This window comes from Megascapheus bottae, chromosome 5 (assembly GCF_031878675.1).
Source record: "Megascapheus bottae isolate mThoBot1 chromosome 5, mThoBot2.hap1, whole genome shotgun sequence".
Lineage (NCBI taxonomy): Eukaryota > Metazoa > Chordata > Mammalia > Rodentia > Geomyidae > Megascapheus > Megascapheus bottae.
Window position 1 is genome coordinate 49,409,374 of NC_143513.1, and position 26,647 is coordinate 49,436,020.

Consider the following 26,647-nt stretch of genomic DNA (forward strand, 5'->3'; position numbering starts at 1 on the left):
ACACACACACACACACACACACACACACACACACACACACGCATGCGCACACACGGAGATGGTCCTGTATTTAACATTTATATTTTAGGTCTAATATCCCTCTATGTGAGGGAAACCATAACCTTGGTCTTTTTTTTTTTTTGCCAGTCCTGGGCTTGAGCTCAGGGCCTGAGCACTGTCCTTGGACTTTCTCAAGGCTAGAGCTCTACCACTTGAGCCTCAGCACCACTTCCGGCTTTTTTCTATGTATGTGGTACCAAGGAATCGAACCCGGGTCTTCATGCATGCTAGGCAAACACTTTAACCACTAGGCCAAACTCCCGGCCCGACCTTGGTCTTTCTTAGCCTAGTTTACTTCATTCAATATGATTTTTCTCCAGTCCCACCATTCCCTGCAAATGAGTTCCTGATGGATAAAATTCCACTGTGGGCATATGTGTGCATATATGTATATATATATATATAAATATATATAAATAAAATCATATATTCTTGAGAAGCAGTTGTAAGGTATCTGGGCTGTTTCCGTAACTTAGCTACTGTGAATAGTGCAGTACTGAATCAACACGGTATACATGGTATATAGATGCCTTTATTGTACCGATTTCCATTATTTTGGATAAATGTCTAATGGTGGTATCACTAGATCAGACGGTAGCTTTATTTCTAGTTTTTTTGTGTGTGTGTGTGGGTAATGGGGCTTGAAATCGGCCGGCCTAGGCACTCTTCAGCTCAAGGCTACCACCCTACCCATGAGCCAAGCCCCACTTGCCGTTTTCTAGAGGTTAATTGGATAAGAGTCTTAGGTCCTTTTGTGCCTGGGCTGGCTTTTAACCTTGATCCTCAGATTTAAGCCTCCTGAGTAGCTAGGATTACAGGCATGACCCATAGCACCCTGACACCCAGCTTGTTATTTTGTTTTTTAGGAATCTCCAAATTGCCTTCTATAGTAGCTGCACAACTTTAAATTCCAACCAAAAGTGTATTAAGGTTCCCTTTCCCCTGGTTTTCTCATTAGCATTTGTTGTTTGTATTCTTTTGGGGAGGACACCAGTCATGAGGCTTGAACTCAAGGCCTGGGCACTATCCCTGAGCCTCTTTGTGCTCAAGGTTAGCACTCTACCACTACTTGAGCCACAGCACCACTTCCAGCTTTTCTGTTTATTAGTGCTGAGGAATTGAACCCAGAGCTTCATGTATGTCAGGCAAGCACTCTATAACTAAGCCACATTCCCAGCCCTTGTTTGTATTTTTGATGATGGCCATTCTGGTTGGAGGATAAAATATTTCACTTTTTTATTGGAAATCAAATCTAAAGCAGCCCCTCTTACTAAATTTTTAATGAGGTATAAGAAAACGCTTTTGCTGGGTTCTGGCTTACACCTGTAATCTTAGCTACTCAAAGGGATGAGATCTGAGGATGGCAGTTGGAAGCCAGTTCAGGCAGGAAAGTCCAAAACTCTTTATCTCCAATAAACTACTCAGAAAAGCCCAAAAGTGGCACTGTGGCTTACGCAGTAGAGTGCTAGCCCTGAGATAAAGACAGAGAAGCTCAAAGGACAGTGCCCAAGGACTGACCAGCATACACACACACGCACACACACACGAACAAAAAACCCAAAAAACAAAAATGCAACGACGAAAAAAAAAATCAAACCCTTTCATTTCAAAAACAGTAGATGAATGCATATAATTCGAAGTTAAAATGTGGCAAAATTATTTTTAAGTGTGAAAATTTTAACCCACCAGGTACATTTCACACTTGCCTGGCTGGTGCAAGGTCCTGGGTGCAACCCTCAGCTCAACAAGATAAAAGAAATAATGATAATAGTTCACACTTGGTTTTACCAAGTCTGTTAAATTAAATTGATTTTAAGGTAACTAAAACACCTAAATATGGTAATTCAAAGTAACTGAAAAAAAAAAGTAGTGACAAAGTCATTTTCTTCTATGTAGATACTCATCCATTTCTGCCTGGTATCCATCCAGTTCCACTGTGCAAATTAATAACATGCCTTTTGTTTATAAATCTCATGAAAGAAAAAGCTTGATCTAGTTTTGCAACATGTAACAACTACAGAATACACACTGACAACATTACTCTGACATATATTCTTCCTATATCATTTCTGGGAAGGCTGTTAGGTGACTGGCAGAGAAGCAATGAAATGGTGCTTCCCTGAGAATAATCAGAAGGGAAATAAAAGGCTATTTGCCAAATCACCTTCTTGCCCTCATCCAATGTTTTAAACAGTTGCTTCTAGTGGGGCAGAACTGGGGACCAGTCCATACACTGTATTTGTACACTCAAGATGTACAGCATATGATCGGATGATTTTAATAGCATTTTCACCAATAATTCTGAGAAACTTTCTCTGAAAATATAAAACACTCCATTTTATGCACACAAGAGCATATAGAAAGGCAGGCACTGGTGGCTCACTCCTAAACTACGAGCTACTTAGGAACCTGGGTGGACAAATCTGAGTCTTACTGTCAAGTAAACAGCAAAAAAACTGGACTGAAGGTGTTCAAGTGGTAGAGTGCCAACCATAAGCAAAAAAGCTGAATGAGAGCATGAGGTTGAGTTCAAGCCTCTAGTACTGGCATATAAAAAGTTGTTTTGAGACAGGATTTCTGTAGCTCAAGCTTGCTTCAAACTCACTGTGTAGGAGAGGTTACATACTCACAACCCTTCTGCCTTAGCCTCCCTAGTGTTGGGATTATAGGCATGCATACAGGTATCTTTCATGAGAAAAAGAGTATGAAAGTTTAAGCACTAAAAAAACAGGGGGAATCTCAGGAAAAGTTTTTTGTTTTTTTTAACCACTAAAACCTTGAGGGTTTATCTATTACTAATAACTACTAGTATTTTTCCTTTATAAGTGTACTTGTAACTCAAGGGAGATAAGAGCACAGCTATTTTAAGGAAAATAGCTATTTATTCAGCCTCTTGTCATGCCAAAATGCTCTGTGCATATACCACTATAATTAGCAAACCTTCTGAAACAGGTAAAATTGTACATCAAATTGCGTTTCTTATTACGTGATTATATAAAAATGTAAAATGAAAACAATTTATCAATTCCTTTTAACATTCCTAATAATTCAGCAGGAGATATGAGGCACAAAATCTTAGTAAAATGACACAGTAAGAGAAGTAATATAATTCTCACTTAAAAGTGAACTTATAGTTTGTTACTAACATACGAAGACAACAAACTTTTAAAATGTATTTACTAAGATTCTGGCAACAGCTTTATATAACAAGATACAGCATATCAAGCCTGCACTCAACTTGTGTATGGTCTCAGCTTCAATATGAAGCTGTTTAAAAAAAAAAAATCAAATCCCTGCTTTTTACATGCTAAATATCTTGGCAAATGTGCCATTAAACATTGTAATGAATGTAAGACAGCAAGAGTAAGGAGTTAACTAAAGCTAAACATTGCAGCCTAAACAAAATTCATACAAAAAATAAAGCTAACAATCACTGGTTACATAAATTTTTTTTGACTGGTTAAAACTTAACAGTATAAAACATGCATTTAAGAATCTTCAACTACCAATTTCAAAAGTACCAGTGTCTATTTGAAACTATTCCTCTCCAATGTCAAATTGTAATCAAAATTCAAACAACATAACGCATTCTAATGCTAAAAAACATTCAGTTATTATTGAGGTGGAGGTTACATTCCCGAGCTTTGGGGGTTTTTCTCATGCTGCAAAGGACTTCACATCTCTGGCTCACTCAAAGCAGCACACAAAATCCAAGGATGTTACAAGCTCAGTAAAGGACAAGACTGCTGGCACCCAGCTCTAAACTCCCCAGGTAGCATGGCTGCTGTGTCCACAAAAACAGGATGTGTTAGGATCAAAGGCACGCTATTCTGCTAGCTAGATAGCAAACCACCCTCCTGCCTTAAAAGTTCCTTCCCAAGTAAATAAGTATAGGGGGGGAGGGGGGGTTAAAATACACTTATCTACATAGTAAGGATTTCTGAAGTATTAATGTAATCACTATTTCAATTTTAACTAGATCATCTGGTCATTTCTGACTGCATCTTAAAGATGAACCTAGATGCATTTCTATTTATCTGTAGATAAATCTAGTCAAAAGTATTAGCTTTATTCCCAAATGTCTTAACAACTGGCATGACTGCAGTGTAATATCTCCCAGAGTTATCAAGCACAGAGGAGAAAGTAGATGCTCAAAAAGCAGGCAGCAATCATAGCCTTCCACACAGCAGCATCAGAATAGCTACTGCAGAGTCCAGGAATAATTTTAGAAACAAGAAAGTTCATGCATTTTAGTAAATATGTCATAATTTTCACAGTTGAAATTTTCTTAGACATTGCACTTTCTTTAAGGGAATCCTGGTTTTTCTAACTGTTACGATGAATCAGGACTTGAACTAGCAGCCTTCTTTTTCTTCTTCTTACTATGTTTCTTATGCTTCTTTTTCTTTTTTGTCTTTTCCTGTAAGAAAATTCCACATAAAAATGATTACTACTAGGAAATGTACAAAGAACATTTTTACCAATACATGTCAAAGCTATTACAAGCAATCAACACAATTAAGGAAATAAAACATTTCTTGAAAAGTCTATAAAATGTCATCATAAAAGTTCTTGTCAAGTTGCCCCAGCCATCACTCAAGTATGTTGAGATTCCATTGACCACCTGTGTATGGCCAAGCCCAACTACATGGCTGGTGGCCTATAAAAGTAGCCTGTGAGGAGGGCCGGGAGTTTGGCCTAGTGGTAGAGTGCTTGCCTAGCATGCATGAAGACCCGGGTTCAATTCCTTGGTACCCCACATACATAGCAAAAAGCTGGAAGTGGTGCTGAGGCTCAAGTGGTAGAGTGCTAGCCTTGAGAAAGTCCAAGGACAGTGCTCAGGCCCTGAGCTCAAGCCCAGGACTGGCAAAAAAAAAAAAAAAAAGTAGCCTGTGAGATTAGGCAGGGTGACTCTCTCACTCACATCTTAGAGACGGCCCTAACCGCTCAGTATGATTCTCGATGCTAGGTGCGGAATAAAACTCTTTAACTTCCAAAAAAAAAAAGTTCTTGTCAAGTTTTATAAAATATGGGGGAAAAAGTCATTGGCATGTTACCATACATTCTAACAAACCTCTTACAATAAATTTAGTGGAATTTTATTATTATTGCTATCACTTCTAAAGGCCACCACACCACAGAGGAGTTTATAAAATGATAATTTTTTTAATTTTTAGTGAAATCATTAGAATGGAAAATACATTGCCATTCTCTTTAATTCTCCTTTCTTTTCTACTTCTCAACTTTCATAATGGCAGATTGGTTTTAAAAAAGAGCATATTAGGGACTGAGAGTTTGGCCTAGTGGTAGAGTGCTTCCCTAGCATGCACGAAGACCTGGGTTTGATTCCTCAGTACCACATACATAGGGGGGAAAAGAAAAGCCAGAAGTAGTGTTGTGGCTCAAGTGCTAGCCTCGAGAAAAGCCCAAAGACAGTGCTCAGGCCCTGAGCACAAGCCCAGGACTGGCCAAAAAAAAAAAAAAAAAGCATATTAGTGAGTCATTACAATGCCATTTTACTGCTTATTGTATTGTTCACTTTAAGAGGCTTTTCCTCTTAAAGCCATTCTGGCTTTGGCTGATCTAGAAAAAACTTCAGAAGACAAAAGAAATCACCATATTTTAAAGCACCTTAAAAAAAAAAAATCATGCGAGGGCCGAAGTTTGGCCTAGTGGTAGAGTGCTTGCCTAGCATGCACGAAGACCTGGGCTTAATTCCTCAGTACCACATATACATTGAAAAAAAGCCAGAAATGGTGCTGTGGCTCAAGTGGTAGAGCTCTAGTCTTGAGAAAAGCCCAAGGACAGTGCTCAGGCCCTGAGTTCAAGGCCCAGGACTGGCAAAAAAAAAAAAAAATCATGTGATTTGTAATAATTGACCCTCTCCTAACAAAAGATTACAATGGCTCAAAATCTAGGTACATAAGGTTATATAGGATGAGATTAAATGAAATGAACTCTAGGATATGGAAATAAGAGTTTTATCTTGTGGGATTATTGTTTTTAATGTACTATGTTATTTCTCTTCTCTTTTTTTTGTCCTTAAGGTTAATCTCATGTTGTTACTGCATCTGACTTTGTTACCTGGTATATTGTATATACGTTTATTTGTTTATTTGAAATAGGGAAGGGAAGGGGGAAAACAAGATGACTGGGATAGGGTTGGGGGAGGGAAACGGGAATAAAAACGCAAGAAGGGATATTAGTGTGAGAGAAGTAACGCATTTACTACCTGGCAAATGTAACTGAAACCCTATACATTATCCCAACAATAAAATTTAAAAAAAAAAAAGAAAAGAAAAGAAAAATCACATAAGGGGCTGGGAATCTGGCCTAGTGGTAGAGTGCTTGCCTAACATTCACGAATACCCAGGTTCGATTCTTTGGTACTACATACATAGGAAAAGTCTGAAGTGGTGCGGTGGCTCAAGTGGTAGAAAGTTAGTTTGGAGAATGCCCAAGGACAGTGCTCAGGCCCAGAGTTCAAGCCCCAGGACTGGCAAGGAAAAAGAAATCATGGGAGGCTAGGAAGGTGGCTCAGTGGTAGAGTGCTTGCCTCCCATGCATGAAGCCCTAGGTTCAGTTCCTGAGTACCACATACACAGAAAAAGCCATAAGTGGCTCAGTAGTTCAAGTGGTAGAGTGCTGGCCTTGAGCAAAGGAAGCTCAGAACAGTGCCCAGGCCCTGAGTTCAAGTCCTAGTACTGGAAAAAAAAAAGTCACATGAAAGTTTGAGCTTTTCTTCCTAACAGTAAGATAATAGATTGCCTAAATACAATTGTGTTACTATGACTATTAAAATAAAAACAGTTCAGCTTTTGCCATTTAAAAACATAAGAAATACTTGCTGTTCTTTCTCGTTCTTCACTGCTTTTCTTCTTTTTTGCTCGTACCTAAAATGTTGAAATTGTGAAGAAAACAAACCTGTAATTTGTACTCATTGCAATTTTCTTTCATACTCTACTGGATCTTTTATTTTTAAAAGATGTAAAAAAAATCATTCTATCTCATAGGGAAGTGGATGAATCTAGAGCAAATCATGTTGAGTAAGACAAGTCAAGACCAAAGGAACAAAAGGCTCATGGTATCCTTAATATGTGGCTATTAGATCCAAACAGTACAAGAGCGAGGACTCAATATTTGTATACCCAATGCTATGGACATGGTATTGAAAATATAAACACAACTACATAGACATAAAAATTTATGACTCTATAGATATGTTTTATTACATAGATTAATATGTATCTATCACATACAAACCCTCAGCCTAATTTTAATTATGTTCTAAAATCTGTATATAGAGATTCCCTTCTTGAATACTTGTTTGTTAAATATGTCATTTGAAATATGATGCAAAAAATCAATGTTAATAAATTCTTAATAAAAATATATTAAAAAGCTAAAAATTCGTTCTATCAAATCACATTTCAAATAATCCTTATTAGCCCTTAATGACATCAGTAGCAGAGGTAAGAAATTAGATATTGGGAAGGATGGGGAAACAAGGATAATTACTAAAATAACAGTCATGGTTATCTCCTACAAGAATGCCAATCTAATTCTGAAGGGAAATGTACCATTTCTTTTACTTACTTCCTCAGCATAATCTGATTCTGACAAGGACCCAGATGATAAGGGTTTATCTTCGGGATACATCTTTCTTTTCTTGCCAAGTCCTTTAATGTCCTATAAAAAACCAAATAAGTATATCAACTCATAAAGACATAACACAAATTTTGTTTCTAGTACAATACAAATACAAAAGATATAACACAAATTTTAAGTTCTAAGAATTTTTCCACCAAATTTTAAGTTCTAAGAATTTTTCCAATCAGAAAATTATCAGTTTTTCAATTTAAAACAGCTAAAAATGGTAACATATCAGGATTTAATCATTAATCCCAAATAAAGCAATGTTTTTAAAGTTAAACCTAAAGTAACTACATATACATTTAGATGTAATAGCTTCCCTATTTCTTTAGAATGGGAGGATTCCATTTCCTGGATAGCTCAGGAAGAAAAACTTGTGAAACTCCTTCTGCACCTGATAGTTGGGTGCACCGGCAATTGGCATGCCCCCGTTACATTTAACTATGTGGGAGGCTAAGATTGGCAGGATTACAGTTCCCCAGATAAGCAAGGCTTAAAAAATAAAGTCTCCAACTCCAGAGGGAAGCTGGATGCTTTAGCACATACCAATCATCCTCACAAAAAAGGGGCCTAAAATAAGCGACTCAAAATCCAGGTACATTCCCAGACAGTAGACTGAATCTCAGAAGTAATGGGTGAAAAGCAGGATCGGAACATTGCTCAGTGTTAGAACTCCTGCCTAGCAAGTATGAGGTTCTGGGTTCAAATCCCAACACCATACTCCTCGACAAAAAGCTACCTTGAATAAACAAAGGAAAGGTTGAAATTTCACTGTATTTTAAATCTGTGATAATCCCTTAAAATACACAAATTCAAACTCACTATGGGACCATTCCTTTAATGTTTTACCTTCAATAATGAAGCTGTATTAAAATTTTTCCCTTATAACAACATGAAATGCCATAAAAGCAAAAATAAATACATCCTTTATTTACATCATTGTTAGTTTCTTGAGGTCAATTAAATGTTGTAAAAAAGATTATCTTAAGGCAGTGTGAAAATTACCTTTTCTTTCTCAGTCACATCCTTTGATTTCTTTTTCTTTTTAAAACTATCCTAAACAAATATATATATGTGTAAGTATATATATATATATATGAAACATACAAGTCGATTTTAAATGTAAAAGATATACCATTATAAAACAAAAAAAATCCAAAATGACTTGCTTACAATGGAAAAAGTTCATTTTAATGCTAGCATACTCTGAGAATAAAAGAGAAATCTGTTATGTATTTGCTGACAAGCAAATAGACTTTATCTGACCATACATCAAAGCTAGGTACTTCCAAAATTGCCTGAAATATCTATGTGATTTTATCTTATTTTAATTTTGTAGTATATATTAATTCAACACAAGGGTTTATTACTGATATTACCATATAATATAATGAACTTCCATCAAATTCAGGTCCTCCATGCCTTTTTTAAAAAAAAAATTCTAGTGGGTTTTGTTATAGTATTTCCCTATAAAAAGTACTTTGATCATATTCATCTTATCACCCTCTCTATCTTTGCTTTATTTGTAGTTCACACTGTTGCTCAGCACCCATTAATTTATCTATTTACTCATAAGTAGCAGAGGTAAGAAATTTTGTTTTTAATCCTTTAGTTGTAACAATTATTATCCAGAGCCTCAGTTTTCTTGTCTACTTTATGGACTAGCAAATAATTGCCTTACAGGATTGAGAGGACTAAATAAATAGTCAAGCACATAAAATGTACTCCCACCTCCACAGTAGGCCTTCAATAAATGGTAACTATCATTATTAGGAGAAGAAAAATGAGGGAGGAGAGAGCTTTAAAAAAGTAACATAAGCTGTATGCAGTGGCACATACCTGTAATCCTTGCTATTTTGGGAGGTAGAGATTTGGGGGAGGGGGGTAGATTATAGTTCAAGGCCACTCTGACAAAAAAAGTTCAAGGCTCCTTCTTGACCAACTATGAAGCACCTGTGAGTCCAGGTGTGGGGGAAAACACAATGACTGGGTGTTGTGACATATGTTTATGTTGGTATCTCAGTACCATGGAAAAGTAGGATCTAGTCCACTGGGGGCATGAAGTGAGATTCTCGCTCAAAAATAACTAATATCAAGGCCAGGAGTTTGGCCTAGTGATAGAATGCTTGCCTGCATGAAGACCCAGGTTCAATTCCTTGGAATCACATACATAGAAAAAGCCAGAAATGGTGCTGTAGCTCAAATGGTAGAGCTGTTGTAGCCTTGAGAAAGCTCAAGGACAGCACCCACTGAAGTCTGAGATACAATTGTGCCTAATGATTTTGGTTAGTACAGAAGCACCACTGGATACTGAACCAGGCATTAATTCAAACTCAAAGGATTGACCTAAATCCTAGCTGGGTGAGGTATGCAAGCCTATCTTCCCAGCTATGCAGGAGGATAAAAGCAAGAGAATCTCAGTTTGAGGATAATGTAGCAGAAAACTCTCTGAGATACCATCCATTTAATCAGAAGCTGGGCCAGAAGCAAGATCCTATCTCAAAATAACCAGTGCAAGCTGGGTGCTGGTGGCTCATGCCTGTAATTCTAGCCACTCTGGAGGCTTAGATCTGAGAACTGGGGTTCACAGCCAGCCAGGGCAGAAAAGTTCATGAGACTCTTATCTCTAATCAACCAACAAAAAGCCAGAAGTGTGGCTCAAGTAATAGATCACCAGTCCTGAGCAGAAAAAAACTAATGGAGAGCACTGTAGCGTGGTACTGAGTTCAAGCCCCAACACACACAAAATATAATAATAACCAATTAAAAAGGAGGGGGCCGGGCATAGTGGTTCACACCTGTAATCCTAGCTACTTAGGAAGTTGAGATACGAGGATTGCTATTCAAAGCCAGCCCAGGCATTAAAGTCCGTGAGACTCTTATCTCTGATCAACCATCAGAAAACAAACAAAAAGAAAGGGGGGGGGAGGCAATGGCTTACTGGTACAGTTCCACCTTGCAAAAACAAGGCCTAGATCTCAAACCTCAGTGTACCAAGGAGGCAGAAATATGTACACTGATTCATCTAATTTAATTTAAAGAAGATTTTTTTTTTCCTCCTATGAACTTCAACTTTTTGTAAAAATGGAAAAAATGATAGGTATATGGAGGCAGGGAGATATGTGAAAGGATTTAGGGAAATTATTAGATGGCATTTGAACACTAGTAAAGTGGCACAGAACCTCAAAGAATAAAAATCTTGAAAACAATTTAAGATAGCAAGAACTAAGAGAAATTAAATAGCTTTCTTATAAAAAATGTTAACAATTATAATACCTTTACCTTACTATCCGACTCAGTTTCTGATATAGAGCTTTCAGAAGATTTATGTGAACGGTTCTTCTTTTTCTTTCTCCTTTTTGCTTGTTTCTTATCCTATATAAAACATTTAAAAAATTGCTTTCTCTTTCAGAAGTGTATTCATTGCAGTTCACTAATATTAACATTCTATTAATGAACAAAACATAACTGCTTGTAAACATGTTTTCTTTAGTTAATAGTATAACAAATCACTTTCTTCTTTAATAAAAGTCAAGTGAATTGAAGCACATAAATCCTTAACATCTAGTCATATAACATTTTAGAATTTTGTGTAATTTTCTTCTTCTGATATTTTAATGAATCAAACACTTTTTTTTTTGGCCAGTCCTGGGCTTGGGCTCAGTGCCTGAGCACTGTCCTTGGGTTTTCTCAAGGCTACAGCTCTACCACTTGAGCCTCAGCACCACTTCTGGCTTTTTTCTATGTATGTGGTACCGAGGAATCAAACCCAGGTCTTTGTGCATGCTAGGCAAGCACTCTACCACTAGGCCAAACTCCCAGTTCCTATTATGCTCTTTTTTTAAAACCAATCTGCCATTACTCCCGGCCCCAATCAAATACATTTTTTAAAAAATAAAAATAGCTAGGTGTTGGGTTGCTCACGCCTGTAATCCTAGCTACTAAGGAGGCTGAGATCTGAGGATAGTGGTTCAAGTCTGTGAGACTCTTATCTCCAATTAACTACTGGAAAACCAGAGTGGTGCTGTGGCTCCCATGGTAAAGCGCTAGCCTTGACCTGAAGAGCCTGGAGTTATGTGTCCAGACCCAGAGTTCAAGCCCCACAGACGACCAAAAAAACAAAAATAAAAGTAAAAACATACAAATTTAAAGAGTTTCATTTATTTTTATCATCCTATAAATTATACTTATTCACAATCTGGAAGTAAACATTTCTAATAGGTACTTCCCAGATTTCCTATTAAAACGTATAGACATTACTTACGAACTATACAAGTAAACCTTACCTCATCTTCAGAATCTGAAGAACTGCTGGAAGAATCAGAGCTTGATGAAGAAGAAGACGAATACTTGACCAAGCACAAAACAATTAAAACTTGTGAGATGCGGGAATTGTTTTCATTTACCAAGTCTCTCAAGTACTTAGTGAAATCAATCTAGTGTCCAAGAAATAGATGCCATATTCACAAGATTTAAATATTTAAATATAAAAGTCTCACTCCCATTCTCTCTTCAAAAATCTCAACAAAGTGACAACACATGTGGCAATGGTGATCAATTGTCTTTTTTAACAGCAACAAAAAAATTACAAGGTTAAAAGAAAGTTGGCATCTTTCATTCACCTTATTGTCAGAATACTGCCACTCATCACAGCCAAATGACCTCCAGGATGCCTGACTCACAAGTTACCTTTAGCATACTGATTAAATAAATTATTCTTACGTTTTAAAAGACTCTTTAATTGCAATATTTGTAAAAATGGAAAACTTTTGCTCACCCTACCAGATTTCTTCTTTTCTTTTTTCTTTCTCTAGATGGAAACAACAAATATAAGACTAAATAAGTGGATGTGAGTTTTCAAATGCATCCATTAATGGCTTTAATATGAAAACCTGACTGAGATTAATAGCAACAAATAAAAATATTACCTGTCTTTTTTTAGATGAGCTCTCATTTCCACTTAATAATTTTTCCCTGTGTTTTTCTAGCTCTTTCTTCCAGTTCTGCAAAAAAGTTATAGACACTATCAGAGGCTACTGATCTCTTCTAAACAGACTTAATATGTGGAGATACCCAGTACTTCGTCCTACCCATGCTCTGTCTCTCAAGCATCCCTGCTTCTAATTAGTCAAATGATATTATGGCTAGGTGCCTACGGCCCTAGCTTCTTGGGCAGCTGAGGCTGGAAGACTGTTTGAGCACAGGACCTAAAGCCCAGCTTGGGCAATATAGTAAGGCTACCATCTCAAAATGAATGAATGAATGGATATTCCAAGCCAGGCGCTAGTGGCTCACACTTATAATACTAGGTACTCAGGAGGCTGAGACATGGGGATTGAGGTTTGAAGCCAATGTGGGCAGACATGGAGACTTCAAGAAACTTCTATCTCCAATTAAGTAGTAAATGCCCAAACTAGAGGCATGGCTCAAATGACAGAATGCCAGTTACCAATTGTGAACAAAAAAGCTAAATGTACACAAAAACCCAAGTTCAAGTTCCTGTACTGATTTAAAGGAGGGAAAAAAAACCCCAAGCAACTCTAAGTTTCCATCTTTCATTCTACCATCAACAGAGCCTCTATTTGCTACTTTGAAAGAGTAGCCTTCTGAATATCATACAGAGAAATGGATATTCTTACTAAGGCCAAGGCCTGTTTTTTCCCAATAAAGATAGTTTGATTCTCTTTTCCAATCCAACCATAATTGATCTCTGGACTATGGTTGGAACATACATATATATTTGCAATTAAAAGAAGCAAACAATACCATGGACACTATGGAAATTCCAGGTTAAGATGGAGAATGGGGGAGGGGAGGATACGTTCCTCAAAACTAATATTAAACTATCTGTGTGTGTGTGTGTGTGTGTGTGTGTGTGTGCGCTAGTCCTGGCACTTGAATTCATCTATGAGCCTTTGTGATCAAGGCCAGCATTCTCCCACTTGAGCCACAGCTCTACTTCTGGCTTTTTTTGGAGATGAGTCTCATAGACTTTTCTGTCTGGGCTAGCTTTGAACTATTATCCTCAGATCTTAGTCTCCTGAGCAGCTAGGACTATAGGCAGGAGCCACTGGCACCAGGCTATTCCTATTTTTAAAATAAAGTATACACTTAAACACAAATGTGCATTCAATGTAACAATATCATTGCTAAAATGAAGAGACATCTATGCCCCACCTCCCCTTCAGTCCTGGGGTTTGAACTCAGGGTGTGGGCACTGTCCCTGAGCTTCTTTTGCTCAAGGCTAGCACTCTACCATTTGAGTTACAGTGCCATTTCTGGTTTTTTTTCTGTTTATGTGGTAATGAGAAATGAAATCCAAGGCTTCATATGCATGCTAGGCATGCACTCTACCACTAAGCCACATTCCCAGCCCTGAAGAGACATCTTAACCAAAGAGCTATATCCAAATGCTTGGTTAATTAAAAGTGAAACATATAAAAAAGATTTCACTTTTACTGTAAGAAAAAAAAAAGATTAGTCTCTTTAAGAGGTACCATTTAGGGACCGGGAGTTTGGCCTAGTAGTTAAAGTGCCTGCCTAGCATGCACGAAGACCCAGGTTCGATTCCTTGGTACCACATACATAGAAAAAAGCCGGAAGTGGTGCTGTGGCTCAAGTGGTAGAGCTCTAGCCTTGAGAAAGTCCAAGGACAGTACTCAAGCCCTGAGCTCAAGCCCAGGACTGGCAAAAAAAAAAAAAAAAAAAAGAGGTACCATTTACAAACCTCATTCATTTTTTCTTCAAATTCAGCCAAAGCCTTGGAACCTTTCTTTTTCTTTTCTAGTTGTTCTTTTACTTCCTCCCTTAAAAAGAGAATGTACAAAAATAAGATTTCAAGCACTTCGGATCAGATGGATGTTCACAATTCTTTCACTCCAATGCTGATACATTTCAAATTTGTTATTATTTAAATAATCTATTATGGTTATTATCATTCATTTTCTAAATATAGATTGCAAGAATCATTTAACAAAGGGGACAGAAACACTTACATAAAATAGACATTGTTTATATATAGTTCCACTTAATCCTCGAAACAACTCTGAGAAAAGGTAATATGTACCCATATTTTACAGGCAGACTGAAGTTTGCAAAAGCTAAGAAATCTGCCCAAGGTGATACAGCATCAGTATTAGGATGAACTAAGGGTTATCTAACTAGATGGATACATGTGCAGAGACTGAGTGCTAATTGCTAGAAAAGCCTGCTTACAAAACTGGCCCCAAGTGGGCATCTGGAAACTTGGAATCTGGAGGTTTTTTGTGTCGTTTTGTTTTTACCATTCCCTGATTAAGAATAGTTTACTTAGAGTAAACTATGCGGGACAGTTTAGGCTCAAGAGCAGCTTCCCTCTGAGAACCTGGAATTTCAGAATGCATACCTAGTCTACAAGTAACAATCCCAGGTATCAAGTGGCTAATGAACCTCCCAGGCCAGCAACATTTCACATGTTGTCAAACACACCTTTTATAATTATAATTCCATTAGGTAAGAACCCTGGGAGACAATGACAGGCCTCTCGTGGTCTCCCATACATCTTTCCCTTTCCTTTGCTGATTGTCCTTAGAATCTTTTCATGACATGAATGTTACCAGGTATGGAACTATCTGCTGAGACTCCTGTGAGTTCTCTTATGAATTATCTAACCTGAGGATTGCCTTAAAGACCTGTGACACAAAGATAATATGATTGTTTGAGCATTTTCCCTGTAAAGTTCATTCTGTTTCCTTATTTTAAAGGTAAAATGTACATTGTTTTGGAATAATTTATCTATTAGAAAGCTGCAATGGTTAACAGCAGCACTTACGCATACTAAAGAGGTCAGATGAGAACAGTTGCTTCTCACTTAGCCCCAAACAAATCTCCTACAATAAGCACACTTTTCAACATCACTTGCTCAGCTTTCAGGGCTCTCTTTAAAGGACTCTGAAGCTTACAGCTAGAAGCTTGTCATATGGTACCTCTGGACTAAAATACTACTAACAAGGAAGATATACTAAGAATCATAAGGCATGGGCCAGGAGTATGGCCTAGTGGTATAGTGCCTGCCAAGCATGCACAAAGCCCTGGATTCTATTTCTTGGTACCACATATTCAGAAAAAGCTAGATGACAATTCAAGCAGTCCAGTGCTAGTCTCAAGAAAGTTCAAGGACAGTGCCAAGGCTCTGAGTTCAAGCCCCAGGACTGGCAAAATAAATATATAAATAAGGCATAAACTAAACTGTTTTATTTATTAAAGATCAGAGCTACTCAGTAAATGTTTCTAACTTGCTGAAAAGCCAATAGAAAAAACTATAAACATGACTGAACACTATCCTTCATAGAATCTGGTTAACACTCAACAAAAGTCTAATGGTTATTCAAATCGACAATTTTAGGCAGCTCAGAACATGACAAAGTAAGGTTTTTTTTTTTCTTTTTATGGGATAGAGATTGGTTTTAAAAGGTTACCCAGGGGGCCGGGAGTTTAGCTTAGTGGTAGAGTGCTTGACTAGCATGCACGAAGACCTGGGTTCAATTCCTCGGTACCACATGCATAGAAAAAAGCTAGAAATGGTGCTGAGGCTCAAGTGGTAGAGCTCTAGCCTTGAGAAAGTCCAAGGATAGTGCTCAGGCCCTGAGCTTAAGCCCAGGATTGGCATAAATAAATAAATAAATAAATAAATAAATAAATGAATGAATGAATGGTTACCCAGCAGTGCGTAAGCTGTATCAGGTGTTTTACTTATGCATGTGAAAGAATGCATGTCAAATTATTTTTTAAAAGCCACTAGAGACATGTGTGGTAGCCTATGCATATGATCCCAGCTACTCAGAAGCAGAGATCAAGAGCCTTGAAGTTTAGCATCAGGAAAAAACAAAAGACAAAACAAAACAAGAAAATAGTTGGTGAGAGTCCATTTCAACAATTAAGCTGGATGGTGCTCACCCAGATAGAAAGGCTGACCCTGGGTAAAAATGTGAGGCTAGCTGAAGAATAACTGCCCTCCTGGCAAGCTTCAGGCCCTGAGTTCAAAATCCAGTACTATCAAACCCAAAGCTATCTGGCAATAAGAATTTTAAGAATCAACTTTAAGATGTTTATCAAAAGGTACAGGAGTAAATTATTTCACAAATACCAGGTAGGTCTTGGTCGATTTAGATAATCCTGGATCGTTGGCCCCGAAGACTGGATTGGCCCCCTTGATCTGGCCATTGCTATTGGATTCATGTAGGCCTTGAAGAAAGAATGCAATTAATCCCATTAAAACAGCCATTAAAAATATAATCACTCATTTATATTATTTCATTTATTACCAGAGTTTTGATAAAATAATGACACCACTTACTTAGTGATTGCTTTGTAGTGCTTTATCCTAAACCAAATAACTCAGGTGATCCTACTATGCTTACTAGTAAGTTAAGAAATTCAATTCCTGGAGGTAAAAGCTGACACACTGAAAACTTTACAAGAAGGAATAGGAGATACACTAGGCCTCCTTGGCACAGGTCGAAACTTTCTTAATAAGGACCAAGAATCACAACAAATCAGAGAAAGGCTGGATAAGTGGGACTGCATTAAACTGCAGAGCTTTTGTATGGCAAAGGACATAGCTAGTAAATTAATTAGGAAGCCTAAAGAGTGGGAGAAGATCTTCACCAACCAAACAACGGACAAAGGCCTCATATCTAAAATATATCAACAACTCAAAAAATTGAATCACTCCAAAACTAATCTCCAAAGTAACAACCATCCCATTAAAAAATGGGCCAAAGACTTAAAGAGAATCTTCTCTGAAGAAGAAACAAAAATGGCCTACAGACACATGAAGAAATGCTCAACATCACTGGTCATAAAAGAAATGCAAATCAAAACAACTCTAAGATTCCACCTCACTCCAGTTAGAATGTCCAGGATCAGGAAAATGAATAATAACAGATGTGGGAGGGGATGTGGCCAGGAGGGATCACTACTACACTGTTGGTGGGAGTGCAAACTCGTTCAACCACTATGGAAAGCAGTATGGCAGTGCCTCAAAAGGCTAAACATAGAACTCCCCTATGACCCAGCAATTCCACTACTTGGCATTTACCCAACCATCCAGAAACAAGGGCATACTAAATCCACTAGCACAACAATGTTCATTGCAGCACTATTCACCATAGCAAAGATATGGAACCAACCTAGATGTCCCTCAGTTGATGAGTGGATCAACAAGTTGTCGTATTTGTACACAATGGAATTCTATGCTGCTGTCAGAAAGAATGACATCGCCCCATTTGTTAGGAAATGGAAAGACTTAGAAAAAAATCATATTAAGTGAAGTAAGCCAGACTCAAAGGAACTTAGGCTCAATGGTTTCCCTCATTTGTCATAATCAGTAGAAACCTTGGGCTCTACTAGCAGAGATCTGCAATAGAGCAAAATCTTGATACATAAGGCCATATAGAATGAAGCTAATTGAAAGGACTTCCAGGATACTGAAACAAAAGCCATATAACGAATGATTGTTGTCCTTAATGTACTATGTTGTCTTTCATCTCCTTTGCTGTCCCTTGGTTATCTCATATTGTTATAGTATCTCACTTTGTTATCTGATATACTGAATTTATTTGTATTTGGTTATTTGAAATTTGATAGGGAAGGGGGGAAAACCAAGACGGGTGGGGGGTGTGGGGGGGAGGGAAATGGGTACCAAGACATGTGAAAGGGTATCAATGTACGTGAATTAATGCACCTTCTATCTGGCAAATATCATGTAATCCTTTTACTAATTACAATAAAAAATGCAAAAAAAAAAAAAAGAAATTGGATAGGGAAGGGGGGAAAACAAGTTGAGGGGTGGGGGTAAGGGGAGGGAAATGGGGACCAAGACATGAGAAAGGGTATCAATGTATGTGAATTAATGTACTTTCTATCCGGCAAATATAATGTAACCCTTCTATTAATTACAATAAAAAATATATGAAAAAGAAAAAAAAAGAAATTCAATTCCAAAGAAGTTGAAAAAGATTTGTCTAAATTTACTGTTATTTTACAAACCAAGAAATAATGTGACAGCCAGACAATCAGTGGCTCAGTCCTATAATTCTACCTACTCAAGGGGCTGAGATCTGCCAGCCCAGGCAGGAAAGTCTATGAGACTTTTATCTCCAATTAACCACCAAAAAACTGGAAGTAAAGCTGTGAGTCAAGTGGTAGAGTGCTACTTTTATTATTTTTTTTTTGCCAGTCCTGGGGCTTGAACTCAGGGCCCTGGGCTTTCTCAAGGCTACCACTCTACCAGTTGGGCCACAGCACCACTTCCAGCTTTTATGTATATGTGGTACCCAGTAATCAAACCCACAGAGCTTCAAGCATGCTAGACGAGCACTCTACCACTAGACTAAGCCATGCTCCTGGCCCCCACCTTCCGATTTTTTCTGTATATGTAGTACCAAGGAATTGAACCCAAGGTTTTGTGCATACTAGGCAAGCACTCCACCACTAAGCCATCTTCCCAACCATAGAGTGCTACTCTTGAGAAAAAAAGCTCAAGGACAGTGCCTAGAACTAGAGTTCAAGTCCCAAGAGCAGCAGAAGAAAGATTAAATTGTACAACTAAAAACTAGAAATGTTTGATGAAAAGACTATGACCCAGCAATTCCACTACTTAGCATTTACCCAACCATCCAAAATCTAGGCCATACTAAATCCACTAGCACAACAATGTTCATCGCAGCACTATTCACTATAGCAAAGATATGGAACCAACCTAGATGTCCCTCAGTTGATGAGTGGATCAACAAGTTGTGGTATTTGTACACAATGGAATTCTATGCTGCTGTCAGAAAAAACGACATCGCCCCATTTGTTAGGAAATGGAAAGACTTAGAAAAAATCATATTAAGTGAAGTAAGCCAGACTCAAAGGAACTTAGGCTCAATGGTTTCCCTCATTTGTCATAATCAGTAGAAACCTTGGGCTCTACTAGCAGAGATCTGCAATAGAGCAAAATCTTGATACATAAGGCCATATAGAATAAATGAAAGGACCTCCAGGATACTGAAACAAAAGCCATATAATGAATGATTGTTGTCCTTAATGTACTATGTTATCTTTCATCTCCTTTGCTGTCTCTTGGGTATCTCATATTGTTACAGTATCTCACTTTGTTATCTGATATATTGAATTTATTTGTATTTGGTTATTTGAAATTTGATAGGGAAGGGGGCAAAACCAAGACGGGGGGGGGCGGGGTGGGTGGTGGGGGGGGAGGGTGATGGGTACCAAGACATGTGAATTAATGCACCTTCTATCTGGCAAATATCATGTAACCCTTTTATTAATTACAATAAAAAATTTAAAAAGACAAGACATAAAAAATGAAAAGACAGTTCACAAAAAATACTTTCAGTTCACATATATGATAAAAATAATAACAATATCTAGAGTTTATAGGAAGCTGCTATAACTTAATCCAACTCCCAAATAACCTAATTCAAAAGAAAGCAGACTATGAAAACACATTTCTCCAAAGACAGAGTCAATGGCAAATAAGCACATGAAAAGCAGCTTAACATCACTAGTCATTAGGAAAACTCAAGTGGAAGAATATGCCTGTAATCCCAGCTATTCAGGAGACAGGACTATGAGTTCAAGCAAAGTTACCAAGCAAAGTTATCAAGACTCTATTCAAAAATGGAAGGGCTAGAGTTTCAGAGGTTTCAGAGGTAGAGCTGCAGGGCACTTGTGGATCACACCTGTAATTTTAGCTACTCAGAAGGCTGAGATCTCAGGATCACAGTTCAAAGCCAGACTGTGAAGAAAAGTCTGTGAGACTTCCCAACTACTCAGCAAAAAGCCAGAAGTAAAGCTGTGGCAAGTGGCAGAGCACCAGCCTTGAGCAAAACAGCCAAGGAATAGCATCCAAGTCCTGAGTTCAAGCCCCTGTTCTGCCCCTCCACTACTAAAATAAGAAAAAGAAAAAATGAAGCTCTTGATATGGAAGTGTTTGAGATTTCTTTGGTAAAAGAAAAAAAAACTGTTATCAAAAAACTGGAGATACTGTCAAATTCCTACAAAGTTTCATAAATCTGGGTTCAAGTGCAACAAAATATGAAATGCCTTTCGTCATACCATTTTATATATCCCCAGAAGAAGAGGAGGAGGAGAAGGAAGAGAAAGAGAAAAAGGAGGAGGAGAAGGAAGAGGAGAAGAAGAAGGAAGAGGAGGAAGAGGAGGAGGAGGAGGAGGAGGAGGAGGAGGAAGAGATTTTAAAGAACTGCACACCTTTACAAAAGAAAAATATGTGCTAAAAAATCAAGGTAAACAAAATTATAATTAAACCACAATACTGCCACTCCAATTATGAAAGCTGAAGAGTGCTCATATAGAAATTCAGAGTGCAAGGCCATTTTTTTTTTTTGCCAGTCCTGGGCTTGGGCTCAGGGCCTGAGCACTGTCCTTGGACTTTTTCAACACTAGAGCTCTACCACCTGAGCCTCAGCAACACTTCTGGCTTTTTTCTATGTATATGGTACCAAGGAATCGACCCTGGCCTTTGTGCATGCTGGGCAAGCAATCTACCACTAGGCCAAACTCCCAGCCCAAGGCCATTTTTTTTTCTCATTTTTAAAGTCACAATATTCACTATGTAAACAGCTTCCATTTGTGTGTTTGTGTGTGTGTGTGTGTGTGTGTGTGTGTGTGTGTGTGTATGTTGGTACTACGGTTTTGCCCTCAGAGCTAGCACTACTACTTGAGCCACACCTCCACTTCTGGCTTTTTGCTGGTTAACTGGAGATAAAAGTCTGCCTGGGTTTCAAACTGTATTTTCAGATCTCCATCTCCTGAGTAGCTGGGATTACAGGTGTGAGCTACCAGCACCCAGCCAGACTTCAATGTTTTAACATACATTTTCAAAATACATTAATAATCCTATATATCTAGTGTTAGTTCATCACAGTACTTTTCCAACATACATATGAACCTATCCTTTACTTCAGAGAAAAGTATTAGTAAAGCGATTCTCACATGTTAGAACTAATTATAAAGTACAATTACATGAGCTGCTATTAAGTAGTAAAACTTATGTAAACAGTTCATTCCAAATTCTTCTATAATTTATTAAGTTCATCTTAGGTGCTAGGTTCCATGTAAAACAACATCCTCTGCTCTTTTCTTTTGCCAGTCCCAGGGCTTAAACCCAGGGCCTGAGCACTGTCCTTGGGCTTTCTTAAGGCTAGAGCTCTCACTTGAAACACAGCATCATTTCCCGTTTCTTCTATGTATGCAGTACTGAGGGATCGAATCCAGGTCTTTGTCCATGCTAGGCAAGCACTCTATCACTAGGCCAAATTCCTGGCTACTCTCTGCTTTTTCTGAAGCAATAATGCTTGAAAATAATAATTCTTTACATTAAAAGGATGAGTTATTAGTCAAAAATCCAACTTAAGTCTGGTGTTGGTGGCTTACTCCTGTAATCTAGCTACTCAGGTGGCTGAGATACAAGGATCACAGTTCAAAGCCAGCTGAGGCAAGAAATCTGTGAGGTTCCCATCTCCAATTAACTACCAGAAACCAGGAGTGACACTGTAGTTAAAAGCAGTAGAGAGCTGGCCTTGAGAAGAGCTCAGGGATAGTGCCCAGGCCCCCAGTTCAAGCCCACCATGAAAAGGGGAGGAAAATAAAGCAATTTAACATCTCATTATTACTTAATGACTTAATCATTTAAAATACTTTGATAGTTCAAATTTTCATATTCCTATGTGACTATAATTGTCTGTGGCTCCAAATCACTGAATTTGGAAACAGGAAAGGATTTGCTAATAAAACTCAGGACAGCAAACTGAGCTCAAGGGAATGTGTGTATGCATATGTATATGTATATATGCACATATATGCAAGTACCAAAAGAACAATGCAGTATAATTTCTAACATACAACCTACAGCATTTGTTTTTGAGTACCAGTTTTAACCTAGAGGACACTTCTGTTTTACACAGTACAAACTAATAGAAAAGTGTATGAAGGAAACTTCCAGAAACAACATGCCTAGTTCTTTAGAATGCTGAAAATTAAAATGTTCGCTTGAAAACAGTGTTCTACAATGTACACATAAGGGGAGCCCTGATGTAAACTGTGGACTCTGTCAACTGTGGACGTGTCAATGATGCAGCCTCATGGCCTGTTAACAAAAGCTCTCCTGTCTGTGTTATGAGTTGGCTGTGTAGGAGTATATACCTGGGAACACTCTGTACTTCCTGCTCAATTTTGCTGTCAACCTGAAACTATTCTAAAAATCACGTTTTTCAAAAAATGGTCCAACATTAAAGTTAATGTTTTTTCAATGATTTCTAAAACCATGACAGTATTATCAACATTTTTTTTTAAACATCAATTATTCTTGAGAGTATGTACAAAGAAAAAAAAAGGCAGCATTTCTGGTGACAAACATTTGCTACTGAAAAAACAAATTATGGCAAAACTATGGAGCCAGAAAGATCAGTGGTCTTGGTGGTGTAGGGATGGGTAAAGAATGACAGAGCACAGTCATTTTTAAGGCAATGTAATACTCTGAATGGTATCATAATATGGATGCGTGTTGCTAATTTGTTCAAGCGTGCAGAATGTACAATACTTTGAATTGACAGTGATGTATCACTCTGAGTTAATTAACGTAACCACTCTGATACTCCTCTGGAGGGGGATGATGACAGTGGAGAGGCTACATATATGGGGGACTAGAAGTACATGGGATATCTGTTATCTTCCTATTTTTTGCTGTCAACCTGAAGTTGTAAATGAAATCAAGAGTTATGATGCACTGTCAGATGACATCATTTTGGTACCTGTCTAAATAATCCCACTCATCTTCCACTCAACAAGGAGACTGAATTACAAGTTGGACCATCCATGTCTTCATATTCCCACTTAGTCTTTGAAGTGCAAACAAAAAGTTATTTGAACGCTGTGGCCAAGACAGCATGCCAACAAAATGTTCAGTTGGCAGCCAATGGCTCACGCCAGTAATCCTAGCTACTCATAAAGCTGAGCTCTGAGGATTGTGGTTCAAAGCCAGCCATGGGCAGGAAAGTCTGGGAAGCTCTTGTGTTCAAATAGACGCACATGTATCAGAAGTGGAGCTGTGGCTCAAGTGGGGGAGCTCTAGCCAGGAGCAAAGAAGCTCATGGATCTGAATTCAAGCCCCAGGAGTCCCCCCCCAACACACACACACACACACACACACACACACACACACACACACACACGAGCGCGTGCGCTCTAGTAAAAGCAGCTAACGTTTTTCTCAGTAAAGAAACAAATGACTCCTCTGAAGGAAACTGTATCCAGTCAGGTAACTTCTAAGCTTTAGAAAACATTACAAGTAGCCTACAGCCGGTGGCTCACGTCTGTAATCCCAGCTACTGAGATTCGCTGTTCGAATCCGGTCAGAGAAGTAAAGTCCGTGGGGCAATTTATTTCGAATAAACTACTCGGGTGGGAAGTGAGGTTCTGGCTCAAGTGGTAAAGAAGCTCAGTGCTTAGGCCCTGAGTTCAAGTCCCAGGACAGGCAAAGAAAAAAAAAAAGAAGATATTACAAAAAGCCCAAATAGTCTAGCATCTCAAACCTGAGGATGTCCCAGAACCCCACCATTTTAGCTCATGGTCGCCAGCAGAGCGAGACCTCATCGGCAGCCAGAAGGAAAGCGCTGCCCTCTACCTTGCAATCCCGGCTTGCGGCTACTGTGGTTCCTAAACATTCTCCATTAGGAACACTAGGGCGATTGTAAGACGAGGAACGCTATCCTCCCACCAATGGAAGTTTCTTTAGCACACACTCACTCTTAAGCATCTTGACTTCCATGGTGCTAACTACTCTGCCAGGTTCTGAACAACAACGAGTCCCTTTAATGAAGGAGGAAGCAGGCTCGGAGAAGTAAGGAAACTTATCACAGGCCATCTCCTTCCACGCTCTCCATCCATCCTGGCAGTCTCCCGGCGGGCCCAGGAAGCCGGCGCGCTCCTCAACCCGGGGGAGGCCGCCGTGCCCGCACCTCGCCTGGGCACGCCGGTCGAGGGCGCGCTCCGGGGTGAGCGAGGCCCACGGAGGGGCCTCTGGCTTGGGAACGAAACCCCAGCCCCGGCGGCTCCTGCCGGAGAAGAGATGGCAGCCTGGGGGGTGGGGGTGCGGGGAGGAAGGGAGCGGGCCGGGCCCCTGGGCGCCAACTGCGTGAGCGGCGCACGCGCGAGGGAACGGCGCGGCGGGGAGGAGGGGGCGCCGGGTCTACGGGCCCGGTCCGAGCGCGGCCGCAGCCCTCCGGCCTCCCCGGCCGCCTCCGGGGCCTCCCGGGCCACGGCCGGCGGGCGAGGCGCCGGGCCTTCCCATCACTCACCCTGTTCTTCTCCCCCTTTCAGATACTCACCACCCGGTTGTCCCGCTTCCCCATGACGCTGGGTTAACCACACGGCGAGAAGACAGGGAAGGGGGAAAGGAAAAAAAAAAAAAAGCCAGGCCACAGGCACAGCCTAAACAGGCCCGCCGCGAGTCCTACTGCCCCCCCTCCACGTCGCGTAGAGAGCGGCGCCGCGCGCGCCCCGACGGCCGCGCAGGGCCACAGCGCCGCCTGCCGCCTGGGAGGAGCGTCGAGGGAGCCCTGGTGAGGACCCCAGGAGCTGCGGGATCTGGTCCTGGTCACTTTGTCAGGGGCAGGAGGACGCGAGGACGCGCCACTCACCCGGGCGGCTTCATCCCGGCAGCTCGCTCCACGCCCGCTGGGCTTGCGCCTTCTTCCGTCCTCGATGCGCTGAAATACCCATCCAAAGGCATGCAGTTCCTGTTTTGTGTGCTCAACGAGATGCTGGAGATCAAGTGAGGACCAGGACGAAGTCTGGTCCCTCCTGGGGACCTCCATTCGCCCACCACCAGTACAACCATGCACACTGAATTTTGGCCATCTGCTTCGTGCGCTTTTCACTAGCTAGGTGACTTCAATGGGATTGGGGGCCAGACACAGCCTCTATCATCAACATCTTTCTCTCGCTGCCTTGTACAGGTGGGCGCCTCCGATCCACACTTTCTTTCCCAGAACTTGACCTAACTGTCAAAGGCAGACCTTGTTGGCTCCACCCCTGTTCTGTGTTCATCGTTCGTGGGAAACCAGCTTTGCCTTCCTTCCACTGTCCATCGAGCTTTCATTTCGACCCTTCCGACCTACCCCTCACGTAATGGTTTCAAGATTCTGGTACAGACAGATATTATTTATAATATTATACGGCACATACCTGTAGAAGAATACAGGATCTTTTTCTCATTCGCTTTTTCATTATCTCCCCCCACCCCTTCTGTATGTATGTGTGTGTATCACCAAGCTCCCTGGAGCTTGAACTCAGGGTCTGGGCGCCATCCCTGAGCTTTTGTTCTCAAAGCTAGGGCTCTACCACTTGAGTCACAGCTCCACTTGTATCTTTTGCGCGGTTAATTGGAGGTAAGAGTGTCACAGACTTTTCTGATTGAGCTAGCTTTGAATCCCAATCCTCAGTTCTCAGTCTCCTGAGAGTAGCTAGGCTTACAGACATGAGCCATCACAGCCCAGCCATTTTCTTTAGGGTTAGATCCACCAACTCTCTTATTCCTTCATCAATCTCTTCTTCAGATGACTGTTGGTTGGCTTTTGTTGGCATTGAAAAAGGAGCATCTTTTTTTGGGGGGGGGGGATGGGACTTGAACTCTGGGTCTGGGCGCCATCCCTGACCTCTTCAGCTCAAGGGTACCACCGTACCCCTGAGCGACAGAGCCACTTCGAGTTTTCTAGTGGTTAATTGGAGATAAGCTTCTCCCTGACCAGCGGGGGAGGGCGCGGTGGCTCACGCCTGTAATCCTAGCTACTCAGGAGGCTGAGATGAGGATCAAGGTTCAAAGCCAGCCAGGGCACAAAAAGACCTGAGTCTCTTATTTCCAATTAAC

At 39.9% G+C, this 26,647-nt stretch overlaps 1 protein-coding gene across 3 annotated transcripts; it reads right to left on the minus strand.

The window, feature by feature from the left end:
* Positions 1 to 3,220: 3,220 nt before the first annotated feature.
* Fam133b (family with sequence similarity 133 member B) lies at positions 3,221 to 25,245 on the minus strand. 3 transcript variants are annotated; one of them, XM_090333116.1, is made up of 11 exons: positions 25,107 to 25,245; positions 16,838 to 16,935; positions 14,441 to 14,519; positions 12,642 to 12,716; positions 12,491 to 12,523; positions 12,000 to 12,062; positions 10,996 to 11,088; positions 8,719 to 8,769; positions 7,657 to 7,749; positions 6,909 to 6,953; positions 3,221 to 4,480 (listed from the first exon to the last, which is right to left on the minus strand). In XM_090333116.1, exons 1-11 carry the CDS (start codon positions 25,128 to 25,130, stop codon positions 4,394 to 4,396), a joined length of 741 nt encoding a protein of 246 aa, XP_090189242.1. In that variant the 5' UTR covers positions 25,131 to 25,245; the 3' UTR covers positions 3,221 to 4,393. The 3 variants fall into 3 exon arrangements, with proteins under 3 accessions (XP_090189242.1, XP_090189244.1, XP_090189243.1); XM_090333118.1 differs by having other exon boundaries at positions 6,905 to 6,953; XM_090333117.1 differs by lacking the exon at positions 8,719 to 8,769 and having other exon boundaries at positions 25,107 to 25,244.
* Between the last annotated feature and the right edge of the window lie 1,402 nt (positions 25,246 to 26,647).